We start from the raw sequence: 20,138 nt of genomic DNA on the forward strand, positions 1-20,138 counted from the left end.
TCTCTAGATGATGCTACCTAACTCCTGACAACGTTACAAAATCCACCCCTCCTGAGTTATCTCCCCCAGGGCTGGCACAGGCACTGAGCCCAGGTCAGGGGCACCCTTCTTTGGGTATCAGTAACAAAGTTATCCAGGGATGCTTTGGTGCTAAGTCCTAGTGCATGAGAAATAAAGATGTTGTGGCAATGAGTTCCACAGGTTACACATTCTGTACAAGTTTTAATTAAAAGTTAAATAATTTAAGACATTTGTTTACAGGCAACAGTATCGGTTGCTCACTCTGTACATTGCATTTATTAGACATCAACAAGGAAAAACAGAACATTTGGCACAAGAATGCCAATTTTTTATTATTATCATTAATATTTTTGGACACATGAACACAAAATATCCCTGCAGGCTAAAAAAAAAACCCAAAACAAACCCAAAACCAAACATTGCAAGTTGTACACGACCAGCATCTCACCGCAACGTGGGGCTGCTAACCCACCCAGAACAGTTTAGAAAGAGTACCTCGTATTGCTAGAGACATACATCCAAAGTCCAAGTTTAATAAAATACAGTTCTCAACGTTACAAGTCTAACCATACAGAAACAAACCAAATCAAATTACAGCTTAAGTCCAAAGGAACGAATGCAAACATCTCACATTGAAGTTTCAGCCTCTAGACATAGAAATATGAAAATGTCAATAGCAAGGAATAAGAAACTCTGTTAAATTGATATCACAAGGTCCTTTCCTCCAGGGCACAAGGAAAAACAACCTTGCAGTTGAGACAGTATTGATACAATGCCCGCCGAACCCTGCCTTCTGAAAATGAAAGCGGAGTCGCTCCCTTGCTATCGAGCAAGAAAAAAATCCTACAGCACATCCACAAAGGTACTTGGAGGGGGGGGTTGGTTTAGTTAAAACACTGGATCTGAACAACGGTGTCTTTCCCCATCCCAAGAGCAAAGCTGGCGTGGAGGGGAAGTGAGTGTGACGCTGTGTCTGGGCGAGGGACAAGCTGCGGGAAGCGTTGGCTGCCTCTAATGCCCGTTGGAAGCAGCTACAGGCACGACACGAACCGTGGTACTTAAAGCAACACACAAGCCAGGCTGGTGGAACGGTTGAGACGGGCTAAAGTAGCGACTGCCAAAGCTTGTGCAGAGTTCAGCCGTTCACGAAGCAAACACAACGGGTTTGGGAATGGGATTGCTGCCTTTTGATTTGTTTTTTAAATGCCAACCACCCCCTTTCCCCAACTCTTTAAACTTTGCTACATTTAAAAGTCTTTCACACCACAGAGCTAAAACAGTGGCCAACAGGCTTTAGTTATAAAAAACAAAGAAAAACCCAAAACCCAAACAAAACACCCTAAGAGCTACATCTACGAATGCACATCTTCCCATTGATTGACACATGCATAACGATTGGGTCAGGCCCGAGGGGTTCATCCCCATCCTCAAACCCGACCTCCAGACTTGGACTCAGACAAGAGTAGGGCAGCAACTGCCCAAACTTTGATCTTGCCGTTACCCCAGGCGAGGGTCCTGAACCTCAGGGCTTCTCCTCCTCCCAGAGGGACTGCACTGTGCCCTGAGGAGCAGCGTTCCTCTGCAGGGGTGTTTTCACACAAGCTGGAGCTCAGGCTCTGGCCCCACATCCCCAGGCTGGCCGAGGTCTAACAATCCACGTAGTCTGAGGTTAAATATTCAGTCCGCTCACAGGCAAACAAAGGAGAGGCTCTCACTTCACTCAATCCAAACTAGGAGTGCTTGGCACTGGACAACTAACTAACTGCTGATAAAATTCAGTATTATGCACCCGTGATTAAGCCAGCCACGTTCCTGCCTAGTGCACAAACCTAAAGTAGCGATCTTTGATCCTACAATCTAAAAAAGGGTGCTCCGTTTCTTTTCAAGGTGCCAAAATTCTCCATGTGTGTTGGGTCAGTCAGAGTTCAGTCTAAAAGGGGTTTTTTTTGTATTCTCCCTGAACGAGTACTGAGAAAAGCAGCCATCTAGCTGAAGCAGCGGTCAGTCTCCCACCCACATGTCCTGATTTTATTACACAAGTGAGGTATTCTTTAAATAAAATAACAATTAAAATAAACCTAAAGAGAACCTTTTCTTTTTTCAATCTAAACCTGTCCACAGAACGTGCCAGGAGCAGAGATCACTTCAGTCCCATTTCCAACAGAACTGAAACAAGGTTAAACTTAATTTAATGAGACGTACTACTTGAAAGGAGGATATCAAACTGTCTGGAGACTTAAGTTCAGTGTACTCTGGTACAACTGAATAAAACAGCCTTTACAAATGTAAACTTTACGTTATTTACAAGCTTAAAGACTGAAGGAAAACAGCATTTCATATTGCTGACATTTTGAGGGGGCTGGTTCCTATGCTTTGGAACAGCAGACAACTTAGCAGCAAACCCCAGGCTGAGACCACAGTGCAATCCTTGGGACTCCTCAAACTTGTTACCAAAGCAGTGGTGTGAGCTCTACTCGGCTTCAGAATAAGCTTTTAATCTGTGCTACCTCAGGTTAACACTAGGAGGAACCTACTCCTAACACACTGTGTTTGTAGACTCCAACTAAGAGCGTTCGGGGAAACCAAGCCCCTGTTCTTTATCACACATTGCAGCTGAAATAAAGCCAAGCAGATTCAAAAACCCCTAATTTCTAGGCTGGGACAGAATCAGTGTATGAGACTGGAGTTGGTTAAACATGCTGTTGGATGCAGTTGTGTGAGCAACCTAGATTCCTAGGGAAAAGAAAGAAGGTTAGAATGCTGGTACAAGTCCTCAGGTTGCCTGTCACACAGTACACGTTGAAGCCTGTACAGGTTGGCAAGCCTTTCCTACACGTAACACCCAGTTGCCAAGCTTATAAAAAATGCTGTAGACAGGACACCAACAGTGACTAGAAAACAGTTAGAAACAATTCTTCAAAAAAAAAAAGCATGGAAGTGTGTCTTTTCTAATTACAGAAACTGCCAAATCGTGTGTTCAGAAAAGGACACGAGAATGTTGGTTCAACTCATGCACAATCCTCAGCTAGAAAATTCCACTGTTAGGGGGGGCTTACAAAAACCAAATATTTATTGCCAAAGTTCAACCTCCTATGAGAAAAAAGTTTTAAAATCACTTAAGATTTATCAAACCACACAGCAGCATAAAGTGGGCACTTTTGTAAAAGTCTGCAAAATACCTACAAGCTAATGGGGGTTTTTTTTGTTTGTTTTTATCATTTTTTTTTAGAGGGGGAAGTGATGGTTCAGTACTTGTTAACGACACCATGGCAGTATTCTTTGTAACCATTAGAATGAAAACCTACTGACAGGCATCACTAGCTGGTTATATTACACATTCACAGAACAAGAACCACCTATTTGAACTCGCAGTATAGTGCAATTGCTTTGCAGCCCGAGTCTGCAGAGATTAAAAAGAGAGTTAGTAAAACTGACAAAAAAACTGCAATACCTGTGAAAGTGAATGTTTGTTAAAAGGCATTTACAGTAGTGAAGTCTTAAAATCTCCATTTAAAAAAACCTATGGCCCCACACAAGAGAACAGTTACATTTAACTGGAGTCAAAACGTCGGTTTTTTGCCATACTCACTAAGCAAGTGCGTGGAGACAGGGCATCAGTCGTCATGACCAACTGATGAGATGAGAGGAGAACTCAAAAACAATAGCTAGCAAAATACTCAATAGAAACCTTTCGTGCCAAGTCCTTGAAAAATTTCAGGATGATCGGCCTTTTGCGCTTTGAGGTAAAAATTCAGTCCAATGCATCAGAAAAGACAAAGTCTATGAATCTCTATTACAGAAAACAATGGAACAAATGGCTCAATTGTGTTGGTGCATCAGACATTGCTGTGAAGTACAGATTCAGTGCGACTGTTCAGCGCTGCTGGTAGTGGGCAGTCTGAAAGAAATGGGCCCTAGCTAGAGCAGTAGGCGTTCAAAACATTTCAGGACTGCACGGGTTGTTGGGTTTTAACTCATCTTCCCAGATACTCTCAAGCAAAATACATCGTATGCTGAGTGTCATGGTGGATCTGCACTGCCTTTGCCAGAGCCTGAGGGTCACGGCCATTGCTCTGTCCCGACACGTGGCTGCCTTCAGCGCTGTAAAAACCCAGACACATACAAAGAACCATGAACTATTGGGCCAAGCAGTATCACAACTCGGGTCTGTTATCTGGCTACCAAGGTGACGAGGCACAGTGCCTTACCTGTCGTGATCCTTGTCCACAAGATGGTACCTGGCCCTAAATGCTACCAGCCTGGCGTAATAGGCAGGAGCTGGAATGGAGACCGAGCGTGTGCACCGGACGTATGTGTGACACAGCTGGTACGTCAACAGCTGCAGCTCATCTGCAGTGAAACAGTTGTCATCCCACAAGACCTGGTAGTGGGAGGGCCGGCTGGTTCCCTGTGGAGAACAGGAGCAGTGAGCTGGGGAGCATCAACAAGCACAGAGGCTGCACCTGAAGGCCAGGCCTTCCACCAGCATTCTGCAGAGTTGAGTGCCAGCGGGCACCGAACTGCTGCGACTGCGAGTCTGCCGAGCTAGAAATAGAAGCAACATCACTCATGGGGACAGCGTTAAGGATTTAGTCCCGTAGCCTGAGCACAGCAGAGCTGAAGCATTACCTGAATTCCTGCATGGCTACAGAGGTAAAAGTCAAATTCAGAAGGATGTGTGATGGTGCTGTCCACAGTAGTGCCTGCTGGTACGTTGCCGCTCTTACCCACCTATTGAGGAAAGTTTATTATTAGCCCATGGTTTGTTTTTCTGGAAGTGACCCAAAAATACCTCCTAAGGTAGGCTCTACTTAAAGCTGTTTGAGAACTTATTGCTCAAGAAGGTGGAAAAATATTCAGGTCATTTACATAGGAGCAATGAAAATGTTCTCTGAGAGTTCATTTTTAGAAACTTCACCAAATCCAAGTGGTGTGTCATCAGAGGAAAAGAAAACACTTGCCAGTAGCATTAAAATTGCAGAGTGGGATAAAGCCTACACAAGTAATTCAGGATCTGAAAGTGTAGGCTTTCTGAAATAAATGTATTTCATACCCTTGTTTGCACTCACACTCCAGAGATCTGGATTTTCTTAAGCATGTCTGAGATCAAGAACTTTCCTAAAGAAGGTTCCTTAGCTGGCTTGTGGATGTGTGCCACAGGCAAATCTTATGGATGCATCTAGAGACAGAACAGGCAGCAAACTGAGTAACTAGCTCAGTTCATAGTCAGGGATCCCAGCCTATAAAAACTCAGGCTACAGCTCCAGGTATGCAAACACACAGTGTGCTTACTGCAGAAGGGGCTGGAACAAGCTGTTCCATCTGACCACTTCATCTAGAGCAATAAAAAAGAGGGGAGGAAGCAGTTATTTCGGTAGAGAAAGCCTGTTACTGCACAGAACCGCTGCTGCTTGTACAGACTAATTGAGTTTTAGTGGGCAAGATGGACACCACCCCGCTCAACCAAATCATCTTTCCTGTTGCCATCACCTCCTTCTTATGTAGACAACATTACTTGCCCTTTCGGTTTTGTCAGCACAGAATAGTCTGGTGTGATGCCTTTTCTGCACAACAATGTAGGTTATTCCTGGTCTATAATCTTCTTCCAAACTAATACAGGCCTTCCGGATCGCTATCAGCTCTGGCCAAGCTACCTAGAAGTAGAAGATTTAACTATTAGGTGCTGAATTCAGTACATAGAATGTTATTTCCATTTTTTTCCCCCATGTATGAATGTCACTTTGTAAGGAACACAGTCAGACAGGGCAGCTGTACATTGTGCTTGCCCAGGAAAACTCCCTGTCAGACAGGGCAATCCCTTTGTTAATTGTCCCTGTAACAAATGCAATCCACAGAAATATCTATCTACTTTTCAGGCCAATCCCTCTTCACAACCAACAAGACATCCTTTAGACAATACCTGCTTCATCTGGCCTTCTGATACTCCCCCTCTGTAGTAAATGATCCGCGTGGGCTTGAACCGAGTGGATTTGTAAAACTGGATCAACAGTTCTCGCACCATGTTGGTCAGGTCCTGGATCACCTCCTGGCTGTAGAGCAGCTCCTGGGAGGTCTCCTGCCGTGAGGTCTGCACACGTACAGTGGCACAGTAACGGCTGGGGTGTCCGTCCATGCTGCCCACCACAGCTGCTATGGACGGCTTCTTCCCATCCCCAGCGGGAGGGTGAGTGACATCTGCTCCCAGAAAGATGACTGGCTGCTGGAACACCGATGGCCTGTTTAATAGGATGAAGGTTTATTAGATAATATGTAGTTAAGAAAATAATCCTACAAAAAAAAAAAGGGTGAGGAAGGGGAAAAAAGTACAACCAAGGAAAGTATATCCAAAGTACTGAATGGAACTAAAACCCTGTCAGGATCTTTAAAGATGAAGTGCTCTGCCTCAAGTTCCTACAGTCCAGAGAGAAAAGAAGGTGAAAGGAAAGGACCAAAGGCAGAGTTACAAGCATTTAGCACAAGTAACTCCTTTCAGTTTGGAAGGAAATACAGTATGCCTAAGGAAGTGGCAAGAGAAAAAGGTAAAATGAGCAAACCCAAAGGCAGGAAAAAGAGATGTGGAAAAAAATCCCTTTGTGAGCTTGTTTTTCACACACACCAAGTGATGGGCCTAACACTAAGGGTGATCCTCAGCACAGGGCTTACAAGGTGGTCTCTGGACACAGAAGCATCCTTCCTTCTTTCCCTCAGGCTGTGGGTACTTCTAAAGCACATAATACTTCAAAAAGTACCATTTTGGCCACAGAACAAAGCACCACCACTTTACTTGACAATTCAGACTTCAAGGAGAGCTTTAATCTCACCTTTGATGAGGTACAAGCACGTTGTTGATTCCCCCAAGCTTGGCATTTATCTTCAGACACAGGTTGGACAGCGTTTGTGGTGAGGTTTTCACCACATTCTTTACCTGAACACACTGAGTGGCCATTCCTAGAAGAGTGTCACCAACCCGCTTTACTTCAGCTGTGACAGAAAAACAAGTCAGTGGTTCCAGGTACCTGAACAGTCAGGAGTTTCAGCTCCTTTCTCTATTTTTCCTTTTTCCAAGGAAATTATAATTCAGACCCCTAAAAGTTCCCTGACATAGGTTCAGTTTGCTCTTTGGTAATAAACAAGTACTCCAATCAGGCCTGACAAGCCCATCCCCATAAAACCCCTTTTAAGGGAATGTGTTGCCCTCCCTGTCTCCTTCCTACCACTCAAGTGCATGAGGCACCACTTGCTCTACAGCTAATTAACACCTCACAGTCTCTTCTCCGTACCGTACACCGGCGTCTTTCCAGGCAGAATCACCACAATCAGCTGCAGACCAACGTAAGTCAGTTTTAAGTGTTTAAACATGGGCTCCACACTGTCTGCACCCTGGGCATATTTGCAGAAGCAGGGCTGGCCTTGGATGGGCATCCCGGCATCCTTGGAGATCTTGCGCAGCTGGTCCGTGAAACTCCTGTTGGTGACATGACAGTGGCTTTGTCCTGCCTGACCTTTTCACTTTGCCATTCATTTTATCCACAAGATCTAACCTATTTCAGCTAGTTCACAGCACCTACAATTTAACACTACAGTCATTATCTTTCAGCAGTTCTATCACTGTAAGGAACACACCAATATGATTTTAGTCCTGTTAGAGGAAGCTCCACGAGCCTCTTGTTTCTGTAACTTCACAAGTCTTGCAGAAACAAACATACATTTGAGTTGAATGTTCTAAGCCAGATTCCAGATGCTCTGGTAGATTTTGACTCATTCCCCAAACCCATCTGAGCATTACTTCAACCCTAATTTTTGCCAGACATTTCAGTCATTCACACAACCTTTATCTTCAGGATTCTGAAGGACAGGGGTGAAAAATGAGGCATTTGGTGCCTGGGAGGCATTAAAAATAGCTGAGGTTTCAGAATGAAGATCTATCATTGTTTTTTTGTGGAAACAACTGAATACAAGTGGAATGCAGCCTCCAGAGTAGGAAACACAGCCCCAGTGGCATGGGAATTAACACTTTTCCTAGTTGGCCAATTACATTATGGACTTTGTTGTAGTCTCCTCCCATGCTGTAAATATTTAAGACACTGTAGAGCTTTCATTTCCTCTTTTTTACTATTAGATGTATTAAAGTCAACTTACACTGTATGTCACTTTTCAAAAACATGAGGAAAATAAACCCTTGAATAAATAGGAAAATACTTACTTTAGTAAGTCTTCCCTGCATTGTTTTTGAGGAGCAAAACAGGCAACAGCCCAAACTTTAATCTCAATGCCAGCATAGAACTGTTTCCCTCTCATGTCCCACACACCTTGGTTTGGTGTGGCCACAGTCTTGTTCTAGGTAAAAAAACAAACAAAGGCACATAAATGATGCTTTGTTTTGCCTATAGCCCAAGAGTGCTCACACAAAGGAAGCCTGATGAGAAGATACATGAAAGACATAATCAATTTAAATCACCTCAGGACAAGGTATTTTACAAGGCATGGAAAAACTCACCCTGCCTCCATATTGAAGCATTGGTGCTGGCAAAACTCTGCCTGTCAACTCTGTCATTTCGTTATGGACAACAATACCAAACTCCTTCAGATATGGGTCAGGTCCCCCAACCATGCTGTTACTTTTCACCTGATGATAGGAAAAGTATTTCAGTAAATTACACCTAATGCTCTAGGTGGCTCTGGCCTCTTTGATATCAACAGGCTTCTATCCAAAAGGAAATGTTTTAAAGAAGTTAAGGCCTTTTAACTTCTGGCTCATCATTAGGTGTGCTACAATGCTTCAGAAAAAGCCCCAAGAAGTGCCCAACTTATGCTGTTTAGCTGGAAAAAAAACACTCACTAATCTGCTGATTTCCTCCTGTCGGTCTGGTGCAGATCTTGCAGTTGCTTTTATCATGGTTGATGTCTGATTGTCCGTTAGCTTCTTTATACATCTCTGGCCTGCCACAATGTTACACACCTGCAGAGGGACAGCAAGAGGTGGCATGATACCATTTAGCAGAGGGCAGACCACAATACAAAAGAGAGAGAGGTTCTTACCTCCAGTGGTAAGTAGGTGTGTTTCTGTTCCTGTCCTACTTGGAGACAGGGAAGGTGAGGATATTTTAGCTGCAGACTGTACTTCTGCTTAAAATACTGAGCTACTGTACACTCCATAGCCTGCCCATTTTCCAGTTGCAGAGGAAACCTATAAAGGACAACTCTTCTGGTTAGAATTCTTCTGGTCCTGTCACTGGACACTACAGAAAAACATGTCCCCTTATCCTCCTGACACCCACCCTTTAGGTACTTGTAAGTGTTACTGAGGTGCCCCCTTATCCTTGTCTTTTCTAGGTTAAACAGCCCCAGCACCCAAAGCCTTTCCTCATAAGAAAGACATTTCAGTCTCCTGATCATGTAGAATCAATTATTTTCCCACAAATAAAACACCCAGCATATGTAAGAGGTTTAAGATGTTTTGAACTGCCAGAAGGTGGTTGTACACATACGTCTGGTGACTGGCTGGTCGGCGAGTAACATTGCAGACTCGGTATTTTCTCTTCATCTGGCCACAATGGGTTACCTCTACTTTTAGACCTGAAAATCCAACACAAAAAGAAGTCATTTAAATAAATTCAGGCACAGGAATCACCTTTGAGAAAGATGAAGGCAAAAAGGAATAGGCCAGTTTCCCAAGTGCCTTGGAAATGTTCATGACAATATAACATAAGCAGGTTTCCAGGTATTTTGAGGCAGCAGCTTGAGAACAAGCCTTTACCTCTGATTTCTTTGGTAAACTTGACACGCTGGGAGTCTGTAAGAGGCTTGCTCTGTTCACTGATGTTCTGAATGTCCAAGACCTCACACATGAACTCAATGATAGGCTGGGCACGATAGAAAGCAGTTGCTGACACTAAGATTAAAAAATGGACATTTAATTTATAGGCAAAAAGAAACTCTGTTACATGAATGAGACAGAAGTTCTGACATACCATCAATGTTGAGCATCATGTTCCACATGGCAGGCCTGACTGACTGGTGGAAACCAAACCAAACCTCTCTGCCCCCTCCCAGGGGGTGGTAGTAGCCTTCAGGGGGGGAGAAGAAGGAGCGGCCGACGGGAGTGTACCTGGAAAAGAGTAAGATAATTCATACTTTGATCATCCCTTTCTAATACACATTTTTTCATTCATTCCTATAGTGTTTAAAACACACTTCTACAGTATGTTAAAAAGGTTAGAATTGATTTATGATAAGCATACAAAGCCTTTACCAACAGTGCAGCTGGAATGGCTGCAAATTCCCATGAGAAACGTGACCAGCAGCCACAAGCCCTGAGCTCAGATCAGATTTCCCTACCCTACTGCAAATTTGTAAGGCTGGCATTGAATTACACAACTGCATCCTTCATCCCTTCTGCTGTAGGAAAGTGTCATAGCAAAAACATACAACTGCATCCCTCATCCCTTCTGCTGTAGGAAAGTGTAAGTGCAGCAAGTAATAACTAGCACAGATGTCAAGACAGCTACAAGACTAAGGCAGTGAGGAAGGCACCAGAAGTACTGACCTCATGGAGGGAAGGTGCCGTGTGATCACATCAAGAGCCTGTACAGAATCTTCAGGAACTTCATTCAAGTGCCCTGCCAGAGCTTCCAGCAGCAGCTGAAGGCTGACAACTGACACCCACTGAATGGATACTTTAAAGGTCTGGTCCTTCCCCTCTCCTGGAAGTGTCACCTCCATATCCACCTGACACACAACAGAATTAAGCACAGCTTTTGTTATGGGTTGCAGGTTATCAGGTATCCTTTGAATCTATATTTTTGACAATTAGTTTGTGTAATTCTCTGAAAATACTACAATAGCTTTTGAAAGCTTGTAATTTATTCATCTGAGAAACTGCACTGAAGTATCTTTAAATGTAAGTTTTAAGCAGTAATTAGTCTGGTGACACTCTAATTGGAGAACTGTGTCTTTTTTTCCCTCTAAGTCAGCCAATTAATAGCAAGATGTCTTGTGAACCAAATGGGATGGCAAGAAAACCTTTTGCCCCAAAAGAACTCACTGTGAAACACAAATCTCAAGAGTTCTAACACAGTACTTGAGATTATTCTCACACAGCATCAGCCCAACGAGTAAACGGGAACTCATCCTCTCTATTCCCCACGGCATTGTCCTAGCAATAACCAGATCTCTGGGGAGAAGAGTGGATGGGGGTTATGTTTTGAATCAGGAGGGGTTAGTACAGATTGCAGTCTGTTAAGAGCCAGGGTGCTGACAAGCCAGGCCAGGGCCACTGCAGCTGATGCTGTTCTTACAGCACAGGAGGATACATCTCAACAGCACAGCCACACCAACCAGCATATTTGTCATCTACAACTGCTTTACCATTTAGCAACAGAAGAGGGTTAGAACAGAGAAAAAGGGGGTTACTATGGGGGTGAAAAAAAATATCTACTTTTAGCTGAAAGAGCACAAGATTAGTTCACGCTGACAGCTTCTGCAGCTGAGGAGCTGGGCATTAGAAACCCAAAGAACTTCAGTAAAACACCAGCGGGCTCTTCAAGATCCCCACCTGGCACTGCTTGTCATTTCCAAGACAACACTAACAGATGTGACAGCATTCTGGGTTTATGTCAATAAAAGAACACTTTTCAAAGGACACTACAGAAACTTGAAGCTGCTTTTAGCACCACTCACTCTATCCCGGCCGATAGGCAGTGGGTGTGCAGTGTACATGTTCCGCTTCCCATCATAGCCAGGCTGCCGATCTCCAAATATCTGCATCTTGAAGTGCCTCACCATGGTATCCACCACCTCCCTACACAGGGATGGATGGAGTTAGGTTGAAGAACAGAAAATCCAGCAATGGTCTTAATATGGTTTATCGTGTTTTCTTAAATAAGCAAGGTCCAAGACACAAGCACAGAATCACAGACTGGTGGGGGTTGGAAGAGCCCTGCAGAGCTGCTCCAGCCCAAGCCCCTGCTAAAGCAGGTCCACCTAGACCAGGTCACACAGGAACCTGTCCAGGCAGGTTTGGAAACCTCCTGAGAAGGAGCCTCCACACCCTGCCTGTGCAGCCTAGGCCAGGGCTCCCTCACCTCAGCACTGGGATAGCTTTTCCTTATGTTTAAATGGAATTTTTTGTGTTCCAGCTTCCTCCCATCACCCCTTGTCCTGCGACTGGATATATGAGAAAAAAGTGCTGCCCCAACCTCCTGACACCCACCCTTCAGATACCTGTAAATATTAATGAGATCCCCCTGCAGTCTCTTCTTCTCCAGGCTGAACAGCCCCAGGGCTGCAGCCTTTCATCCTCACACACGTTCCACCCCCTCAGCATCTTGGTGGCCCTGCCCTGGCCTCTCTGCAGCAGCTCCCTGTCTCTCCTGAGCTGGGGACCCAGAACTGGACACAGGACTCCAGATGAGGTCTCACCAGAAGAGAGTAGAGGGAAAGAACCTCCCTCAACCTGCTGCCCACACTCTTCCTCTTAGAATATATCCAAGTCAACACCAGCAGATTTAAAAGTCAGGGTCAGATCAGGACACCCAAAGTGTCCATACACAAGGCAGGTATCTGTACTGTCAGCAGAGTTAAGGTCAAAACAGGCAGAGAGAAACGTGGAGACCCATTCAAAGACAGAAGCAAGGACAAGCATCTATTTTGGGGTGAGTGGGGGTGTTCTGTGGATTGAATCTACTGACAAAGCATTCATATGTGGACCCAAAAATGTTGGTGTTGATCTGCAAGCTGAATTCCCTGCCCTCAGCTGCTACCACACGTTAGTATAACAGACTGTGGAACAATTAACAAGGACATTCACTTGCAGGTTGTAAAATAAAACCAGCTGTAGTTCAACACTTAGGATACTTCTAGAGCCTTCCAGATTACAGGTCATTTGTAAAACACCTTAATAAGGAGAATGTTGTATTATAGTTCCCTGAAAAGCAGCTGCTAACCCTTGTACAAACACCAACCGGCCTTTAGGAGATAGAACTTCTAGGATGTAGTTCTCTTAAATGAAAGCTTTTTCATTGGTTACTGAACAACTCATACCTGTTCACTCTCCGTGGGCGTTTCTCTGGTTTGATATCTACATCATAGTGATAAACATCAATTTTAGGGATCTGAACCTGAAAGTGATTGGCCAGGAGGCGGATGGGTTTCCCAACAGTTCCCAGGCCTGGGCGACGGGGCGGCTGGAAAAGGCTTGCAGGGGGCCCTAGGGAAGTCAAATAAATATGTATGAGATGCAGTGGATCATTCAGCACAGTATCCTTTCAGGTGTACTTCAGTTGACTTCCTGACAGGGCAGAAAGAAATCTCAAGTAGCTTTCTGAGGTTGCAAATGGAGGTGTTCCAAGTGGCTCAGCCTACCAGCTGCTCCCTCAAGCAAATACAGGTTAGTGCCATCATTCACTCTCCAAATTTCAGTGACATTTATTCACAACTGTGGTTATGAACTCCACAAGAGTCCTGAGATGGACTGCAATCATTTATATACCATGTCTTTTTAGCTCAAATATATTCCTACCAGCATTTCTAGAACTAGCCAACAGTCCCACAAGCCACATTTTTTGTTGCTTTCACTATAGGCTTAATGATTGTCACTCTTGGTACACTTGGGACACACAATCCCCACTTTTCACTTTAAAGTCAGTATTACCTGGAAATGACACGGGATATTTTTCTTCCAAACTAAACTAAAAACATATTTCCATATTGGATCTCAACTAAAACATTTCTGTGGTTTCCAACACAAAGAAAGGAGTGAGGAAAGGTTTAGGCTTTCTTCCACAAAGAAGGGTAAGGGAGAAATCATAGACAGGTACAGACCCTTAACAGAGGTGGAGAAGATTATTAAAACAAAAGAGCTTTGGGCACAGTTGTAAAGGAAGAATTTTTTAGAGGCTTGAAAAATTATTAGAGGCAATTCTTAGAGGGAAGGTAGTCATTAGTTAAGTCTTTACTTAACTTCCTCAAAGTGTGAAGATCTGAGCTACTGTGTTAACAAGATTAACCAGGTGTTTTTTTAAATCTATCACAGCCTCAGTTCACACTGCACATAAAGCAAAATGCCTCAGTGTATTTCTATGGGGTTTACCTGCATCTGCCTGTGCTTAGTGCAATCAAAGCTTCTTTTCTCAGTTGTAGAGTAGCAAAGGAGTGGAGGGGAAAAAGTATTATAACACAAGAATGCAATAATAAACCAATCATAAATCTTAGGGCATGTTTAGTATCACAAGACTTTGTCAACCTGCCAGTATCCATTTAAATCTAAGGCTCACAGTTTATATCAGGAGGGAAGAGAGGCAGATGAGCTGTGGGAGGATGAAACTCATCTTTGGGGTGCAGCAATAAACTTGAATACAGTCATCAGCTAAACTCAGGATCAAATCCAAGGAACCTTCTGCACTGGGTTTATAAGCCATCCAGTGGCTATGACATTACCTAACATAACGACCAACCTGAGGACACCAACCTCAGAATATTTTTAAGCAGAAGGAACACTTAGAGCACAAAAGCAGCTGTGTCCCACTCAACACATCAGCTCCCCAAAGCTGCAGTAGCAGAGTGGCTGCTGCGGCCACAGACATCCCACACGACACATCCCCGGCCCCGCAACCCGCCTGACTAGTTGTGATCCATCCAGGAGAGCTCCCAACACCAGAGTGAATCGGGTTGTAGGGCACAGTTAGCACTTTAAAAAGCTACAGCTGTCTTGAGAAGTGTGAATCATCAAGGGCAGTCAAAGTTTGCTGTGCTTATTTGGATACTAGAGAGATGATCCACTAATCCCGTGCTAATTAGTCTGAAGTAAGTGCAGGCTCTGACCTCCTGCGAGAGATTAAATGACAACTATATTTACCCATTTTCCTCCCTCGGTATTGACAAGTTCTGTAAACAGGCAATGCTGACCTCAGTCGGTTTTGATCAAAGGAGACAAAACTCACATCCTCTTTCTAAAGTTATTTCTCAAAGGATTCCAAGGAATAAGTTAAAAGCTGGTTTCCCATTCGAAGCCAGGCTGCCCTGCAAGTCACACTTTATCAGGATTTTTTACCTCATCAGCCTGGAAAGGGTTAGATGTGCTGTCAGTCCTATTAATTTCTTGCACTCCGTGTCACTTCTGTACAAACTGCCCCCAACCACATTACTTCAGGCAGGAAGCAGGTTTGCAAAACTAAAAGAGGATCTCCTTCTGCAGTGGGAAGTTGAGAGAGGATGTGCTACCCCATCTATACACACAGCAGACTTGTCAGGTCAGCTCCCCACTGCCTTAAAATGTAGATTCTTCTAGAATTCCACCTTTGTGTCAATAACTATTTCCTACAGCACCACAATTAACTCCACTTTGATGATACCAAGAGTTTGAATGGGAACTTGACACGCAAAATGCACAGACCACTTAGGTCAAGAAACACATCTTGTAGGCATTTGACAGAAATGCAACAAGACTCAGGTAGGAAAAGGCCACATGTAAAATAGCACCAATATTGAACCAAAGTTTGTTAAAAAATAATGTCTTGCAGTTTCCAGAAGTACCACCTGAAACTTCTAATAATGACTCAAAGTCAAAAATAAAACTTCTTGTTGCACAGCTGGAAGGACTCGGGTGCAGGGAGCACATCGCTGAGCACATCCACAGACCTGCGAGCGCTTCCCCGTCTCCTCGTCATCGCTGTTCCGCTCCCAGCCCAGAGCCCAGCCCGCCCCATTTACTCTCGGGAGGGGAAGTCACCCGGTACCCCGGGCAAAGAACTCCCACCGCCGTTAGCAACCGGTTCCGCGGGGGCTGTGGGGGCACACGCAAACCTGCCCGGAAAGTTTAGCGACCTGCCGCAGTTCCTCCCTGCGAAAAGTGCCCGGCGGCTGCCAGGACGCCGCCGAGTCCGCTCGCCTGTCAGCCCGCCGCCGGAGGCCTGCTGCCGGCTCAGCAGCGGCCCCGGGGCCCGCCGGGCCCGGCCTGCGGCACGGACCGGCCCGTACGCCCCAGGCCGCGACGGTGCCGCCCGCGAGCGCCCGAGGATAGCGAGGGCAGCCCCCGCCAGGGCCGGCCGTGCCCGCGGCCTCCTTCCCTCCCCGCTGGCACGGCCCAGCGGGCCCGGAGCCGGGTCGTCGCCGCGCCTCGCCCGCGCCTGACAGGGCCGGCGCTGACCGCGACCCGCCAGGCCGCAGCCGGCCGGGCCCCCGCGCCGCCCCCTCCGCGCCCCCCTCGGTTCTCACCGGGTCCCAGCGCTTCCATGGCGGCGGCGGCGGCGGCCTCGCTGCGGTCCCCCCCGGCCCCGCCGACCACCGCCGCCGGCCCCGCCGCCGCCGCGTAGCGCTTGATCTCGGGAATATTGGCTCCGGGGTGGGTGCCCGACGAAGGAACGGGGGCGGCGGCGGGGAGGACGAGGCGGAGGGGAAGGGGAAGCGGCGGGGGAGGGGGGGGAAGCGATCCCCGCGCTCCGCTTCCCCGAGCGGCGGCGCAAACAATCCCCCCGCTGCGCCGCCGCGCTCGCGCCCGCGCGCGCCCCCACCGGCGCGCGCCGCCCCCAGCGCGCGAGGAGGAGGAGGAGGAGGAGGAGGAGGAGGAGGAGGAAGAAGCGGCAGCTGAGGCTGCTCCGCGCTGCCCGGCGCCGCCGTCTCGCGCACGCGCCCCGCCGCCGCCGCACCCCCCCCCCCCCCCCCCCCCCCCAATGCCGACGGGAGCGCGCACGCGCCGCCCGCAGCCTCTCAACAGGTGGCGGCGGCCGCAGGTTCCCGCGCGCGCGGCCCCGCGCCTCAGGAGGCCCCGACCCGCACCCCGCGTCCCGGCGCAGGCTCCTGCCTCTTGTTTCCCCCGCTACGGATCTGACACCCGTTCTCCGGTTTAATAATTAACCGGACAGTGACCGAAAAACTCGGGCACCCGCCGTGACAGCGGCTCCGCGGGCACCTGCCAGCCCGAGGCCGGCCCGCAGCCATGGCCGGCCCGCAGCCGTGCCCCGCCGGCTTCAAGCGGCGCCGAGAAAGGGAACTCGCCCAGCTTAATGAACTGCAGGCTGAATAACTAAACAGCACTGACGTGATTTAAAACACCGGGAAAAGACAGGATTTGTAGGAACCGCTGATGCCTCAGGGTGAGACCAGAGCATCCCTCAGATATCCTGTGGGCACAAACCAGGCTGCTTGGGCAGCACGGGCTGATGCAGCTGCTGTGCAGATCCCCAGTAATGATGAGACATCACTCAGCGGCCACATGGAAAGCACCAGCCCCAGAGAACTGGCTGGTGCCGCTCTGGCTGGGGCATGAGCTCCTGGGGCACACCTCAGCACAGCCCCTGTGCCTGTTTTGGTCACTCTCTTCTCAGAGGGGATCCCCTGCCCTGGTCTCCACCAGCACAAGGGCTCACAGTAAATTTGCCATTTTTCAGGCCAAGTGCCCTTCAATAAGGAGGTTACAGACTCTTTGCCTTTTTAAGCAGATTATGCTATTTGCATGAGCTGCTCCCCTGTACACCCCTGGGGTTCTGTTTAGCCAACAGCTCTCAGCTGACTCACAAGAAGGTCAGAAGTCAAAACATTTTATAAATAATAAATGCCAAGTCCATTTGATTTCCCTTTTTTTTTTTTTAACCTGCAGGGTTGGTATTTTCCAAGCTGAAACACCAAAAACCTCTTTTAAACTGAAATCTGAGATTCTCATCAAATTGCCTGACAGCAGTTGGTGAATACTTGAGGGAAACACCAGTTTTACAAGACCAATAACAAACCTCATGGTGTCTGGCAACATTTCCATGCTGTTATTCAGCATGTCTATGTATAAAAAATGTAGAGCTAGGCAAATAGTACTTGGAAAAAAACCCCAAAGACACAATCTCTGCCTCAAGAAAGTGTCAATTGAAAGGCTTGGTCCTGTAAAATGCTGAGTGAGGCAACTCAATCCTATACTTAGTGCATTATAAATGCAAATCAAAGCAATTACCTTGATGAACATTATGTGCACGTTGAGGCATCCCAGCTGCCAAGGTGGTCAGAACATTGTTTCTGTGTTCACACACCTTTTTACATCAGAAACAGCTGCCATGTGTCCAGTGGTAAGACCTGATTTGGTTGTGACAGACAGTAGTTAGGATAGTTCTGAGGATGCCTTCTAAACATCTCCCCTGCTACAAGTTGTGGAAGTGGTATGTTACTCGGTAAACAGATTCATAAACTAGCTTTTAATAATGTTTAACATGGTTCTTTATTCAGTGCTAAAAACACCCCAACTAAGTCTGAACTTAGTTTAGAATCTCCCTACTGGCAAACATTTACCAAGTTACTTATTCTGAGTGCCTTTTTGTGCCAGGCACAAGTAACAGAACTCAGGGGCACAAATAACCTCATATGGCTGGTGGTGAATCTTTTTGCCACCTTTGCTTACCATTTCTAACATCAAGTAACTCATTAATCTCTTTCCTAACGAAGAGATTCAAACCTTGGGTAAGTACAATGAAGTGTTTGCCAGTTTGGTTTTTTTCCTCTGGCAGAGTACTTAGAAAGATCCCCAAATCCCAGGAATGTCTTGTGTAATGCCATCCCCCTTTTTGCCTTATCAGTTACCAGTTAGAGAACAGCATCAGGAAGCAGAGGTCTGGGCAGTTCCTGCTCCTTCAGCAAAGCCCAGGGTGTTCTGCAGAAAAAGGAGAGTCTTCAATATCATCTCAATACATTTTGGCTACACTTGCACAACTGTTTAAGGACTCCAAGGTTTGATTTATTCACAAAAGCAAATACCTTTTTAAAAGCAGGTTATTTGACTTCTTACTACCATAGAGAATTGGGGTTTTTTCTTTTCTTTCTCTGTCTCTAGCAGGTTAGAGACAGGAATCTTAATTACATGCACTGATGGTGTTTGTGTAGAGCCAGCATCTGCCCAACCCCTCTCCTTACTAAACACTAATAATTAAATTACTACAGCTCCTGTAGCAGCTACAGGAAACCAGAACTGTGGTGTGATGTTTGCAGTGGGTTCCATGGACATTTGCTTTTCTTACTTCCTCCATTCTCAGACCTGTTGGCTACATGGGAACTCTCACAGTACATTAGTCCATCTGGCTCTTTAGCCCCCACTAAACTGGGACTGGTACCAAACACTCCAGGACACATTTTTCTCTGGGCTTGCCTTCAGTGACAACAAATTCCTGCTGTTTGACTTGGAAGAAAAAAAACTGTTATTGGAGCAGTATGTTCTACAAAGCAAACACCACAAGGAAAAAACACCAAACATCTGTAACTGGAGTTCAAAACAGGGCCCCTGACACTCACCCAGCTCGCTGCTCTCTCCCCTGCTGTCAGTGGTAGGAAGTGGGTTGCAAACACTGCTCAAAGTTCCAGGTTCTGGGGAATGGAAAGAAGAGATGACATACACCTCACAGCCACTTAAGGCAGCTCAAATATTTCTGTGTTTTTCTATAGCTTCCTGGGGGTCTTGAAAAAGCCTCAAGCATTAGAGTCAAACTCTGACCTGCTGCACTTTCCCCTCTGGCAGTACTGAGGCTCTACATCCTGCAGGGTTTGGTGGTGTTATGTGCTGTCACTTTATATGAAGTAGAGACAGAAACAAGTTGAGGTGTGAGCCTGATCTCTGCTCCCTCATCCATACTCACCAGTTCTGAGCACAAGACAAAGGCTTTTGTACACCCAGTAGCAAATAAATACCTGCAAGGTGCCTTGGAGCAGGTCTGTGGCCTCCACAGGCGATGCAGCACCGATATTAGCTCCCCCTGGAGACAGGACCAGGCTGTTCTCCTCACAACCGAGATCCCTTCTGGGATGTGGCCTCCCGGAGCTCTGAGGGGCCATCATCCACAGGGGGCCGGCCCCACAGACCCCTGAGGCACCCACGCAAGCGTCGTGCCGCAGCAGGAGGGACACGCACAGGCAGCTCAGGCCTCCCCGAGCCGGGGCGGACGGGCCTGGCAGCCTCCACCCAGTCCGGTCCTGTGCAGTCCCGCCACAGCCGCGCCGACGCCGCCGCCTCACACCGAGCGCAGGCCGGTGCCCGCCGCAGAGCGGCCTTATAAAGCGAGCGGGCGGTCCGAAATACGAGCAGTGATTGGCTCAGGGGGAGGGGGCGGGGCTACAGGAGAAAATCGCCCAATAAACATGTGAGGGGAGGGGAT

At 46.8% G+C, this 20,138-nt stretch overlaps 1 protein-coding gene across 2 annotated transcripts; it reads right to left on the reverse strand.

Moving 5' to 3' along the window:
- Positions 1-202: 202 nt before the first annotated feature.
- On the reverse strand, positions 203-19,988 carry LOC104554893 (protein argonaute-4). Of its 2 annotated transcripts, XM_062014614.1 has the most exons (21): positions 19,675-19,988; positions 19,282-19,353; positions 18,577-18,646; positions 17,957-18,075; positions 13,063-13,228; positions 11,701-11,821; positions 10,568-10,749; positions 9,993-10,129; positions 9,779-9,913; positions 9,510-9,597; positions 9,061-9,208; positions 8,861-8,980; positions 8,519-8,647; positions 8,225-8,358; positions 7,302-7,486; positions 6,843-7,002; positions 5,942-6,257; positions 5,541-5,675; positions 4,651-4,752; positions 4,230-4,429; positions 203-4,122 (listed from the first exon to the last, which is right to left on the reverse strand). In XM_062014614.1, the coding sequence occupies exons 4-21, from the start codon at positions 17,985-17,987 to the stop codon at positions 4,014-4,016; spliced, it is 2,598 nt and encodes an 865-aa protein (XP_061870598.1). In that variant the 5' UTR covers positions 17,988-18,075; positions 18,577-18,646; positions 19,282-19,353; positions 19,675-19,988; the 3' UTR covers positions 203-4,013. The 2 variants fall into 2 exon arrangements, with proteins under 2 accessions (XP_061870598.1, XP_061870600.1); XM_062014616.1 differs by lacking the exons at positions 17,957-18,075; positions 18,577-18,646; positions 19,282-19,353; positions 19,675-19,988 and adding an exon at positions 16,234-16,478.
- Positions 19,989-20,138: the final 150 nt, after the last annotated feature.

The sequence above is a fragment of the Colius striatus genome, chromosome 24 (genome assembly GCF_028858725.1).
Source record: "Colius striatus isolate bColStr4 chromosome 24, bColStr4.1.hap1, whole genome shotgun sequence".
In the NCBI taxonomy this organism is placed as follows: Eukaryota; Metazoa; Chordata; class Aves; order Coliiformes; family Coliidae; genus Colius; species Colius striatus.

Bases quoted from the DNA above. Each gene is read 5' to 3' on its own strand.
- LOC104554893 (XM_062014614.1), bottom strand. From the start codon at position 17,987: ATGCCTCAACGTGCACATAATGTTCATCAAG. The intron at 13,229-17,956 runs GTAATTGCTTTG...TGACTTCCCTAG, and splicing joins TGCACATAATGTTCATCAAG to GGCCCCCTGCAAGCCTTTTC. The intron at 7,487-8,224 runs GTAAGTATTTTC...TGTCACCAACAG, and splicing joins TGCAGGGAAGACTTACTAAA to GAGTTTCACGGACCAGCTGC.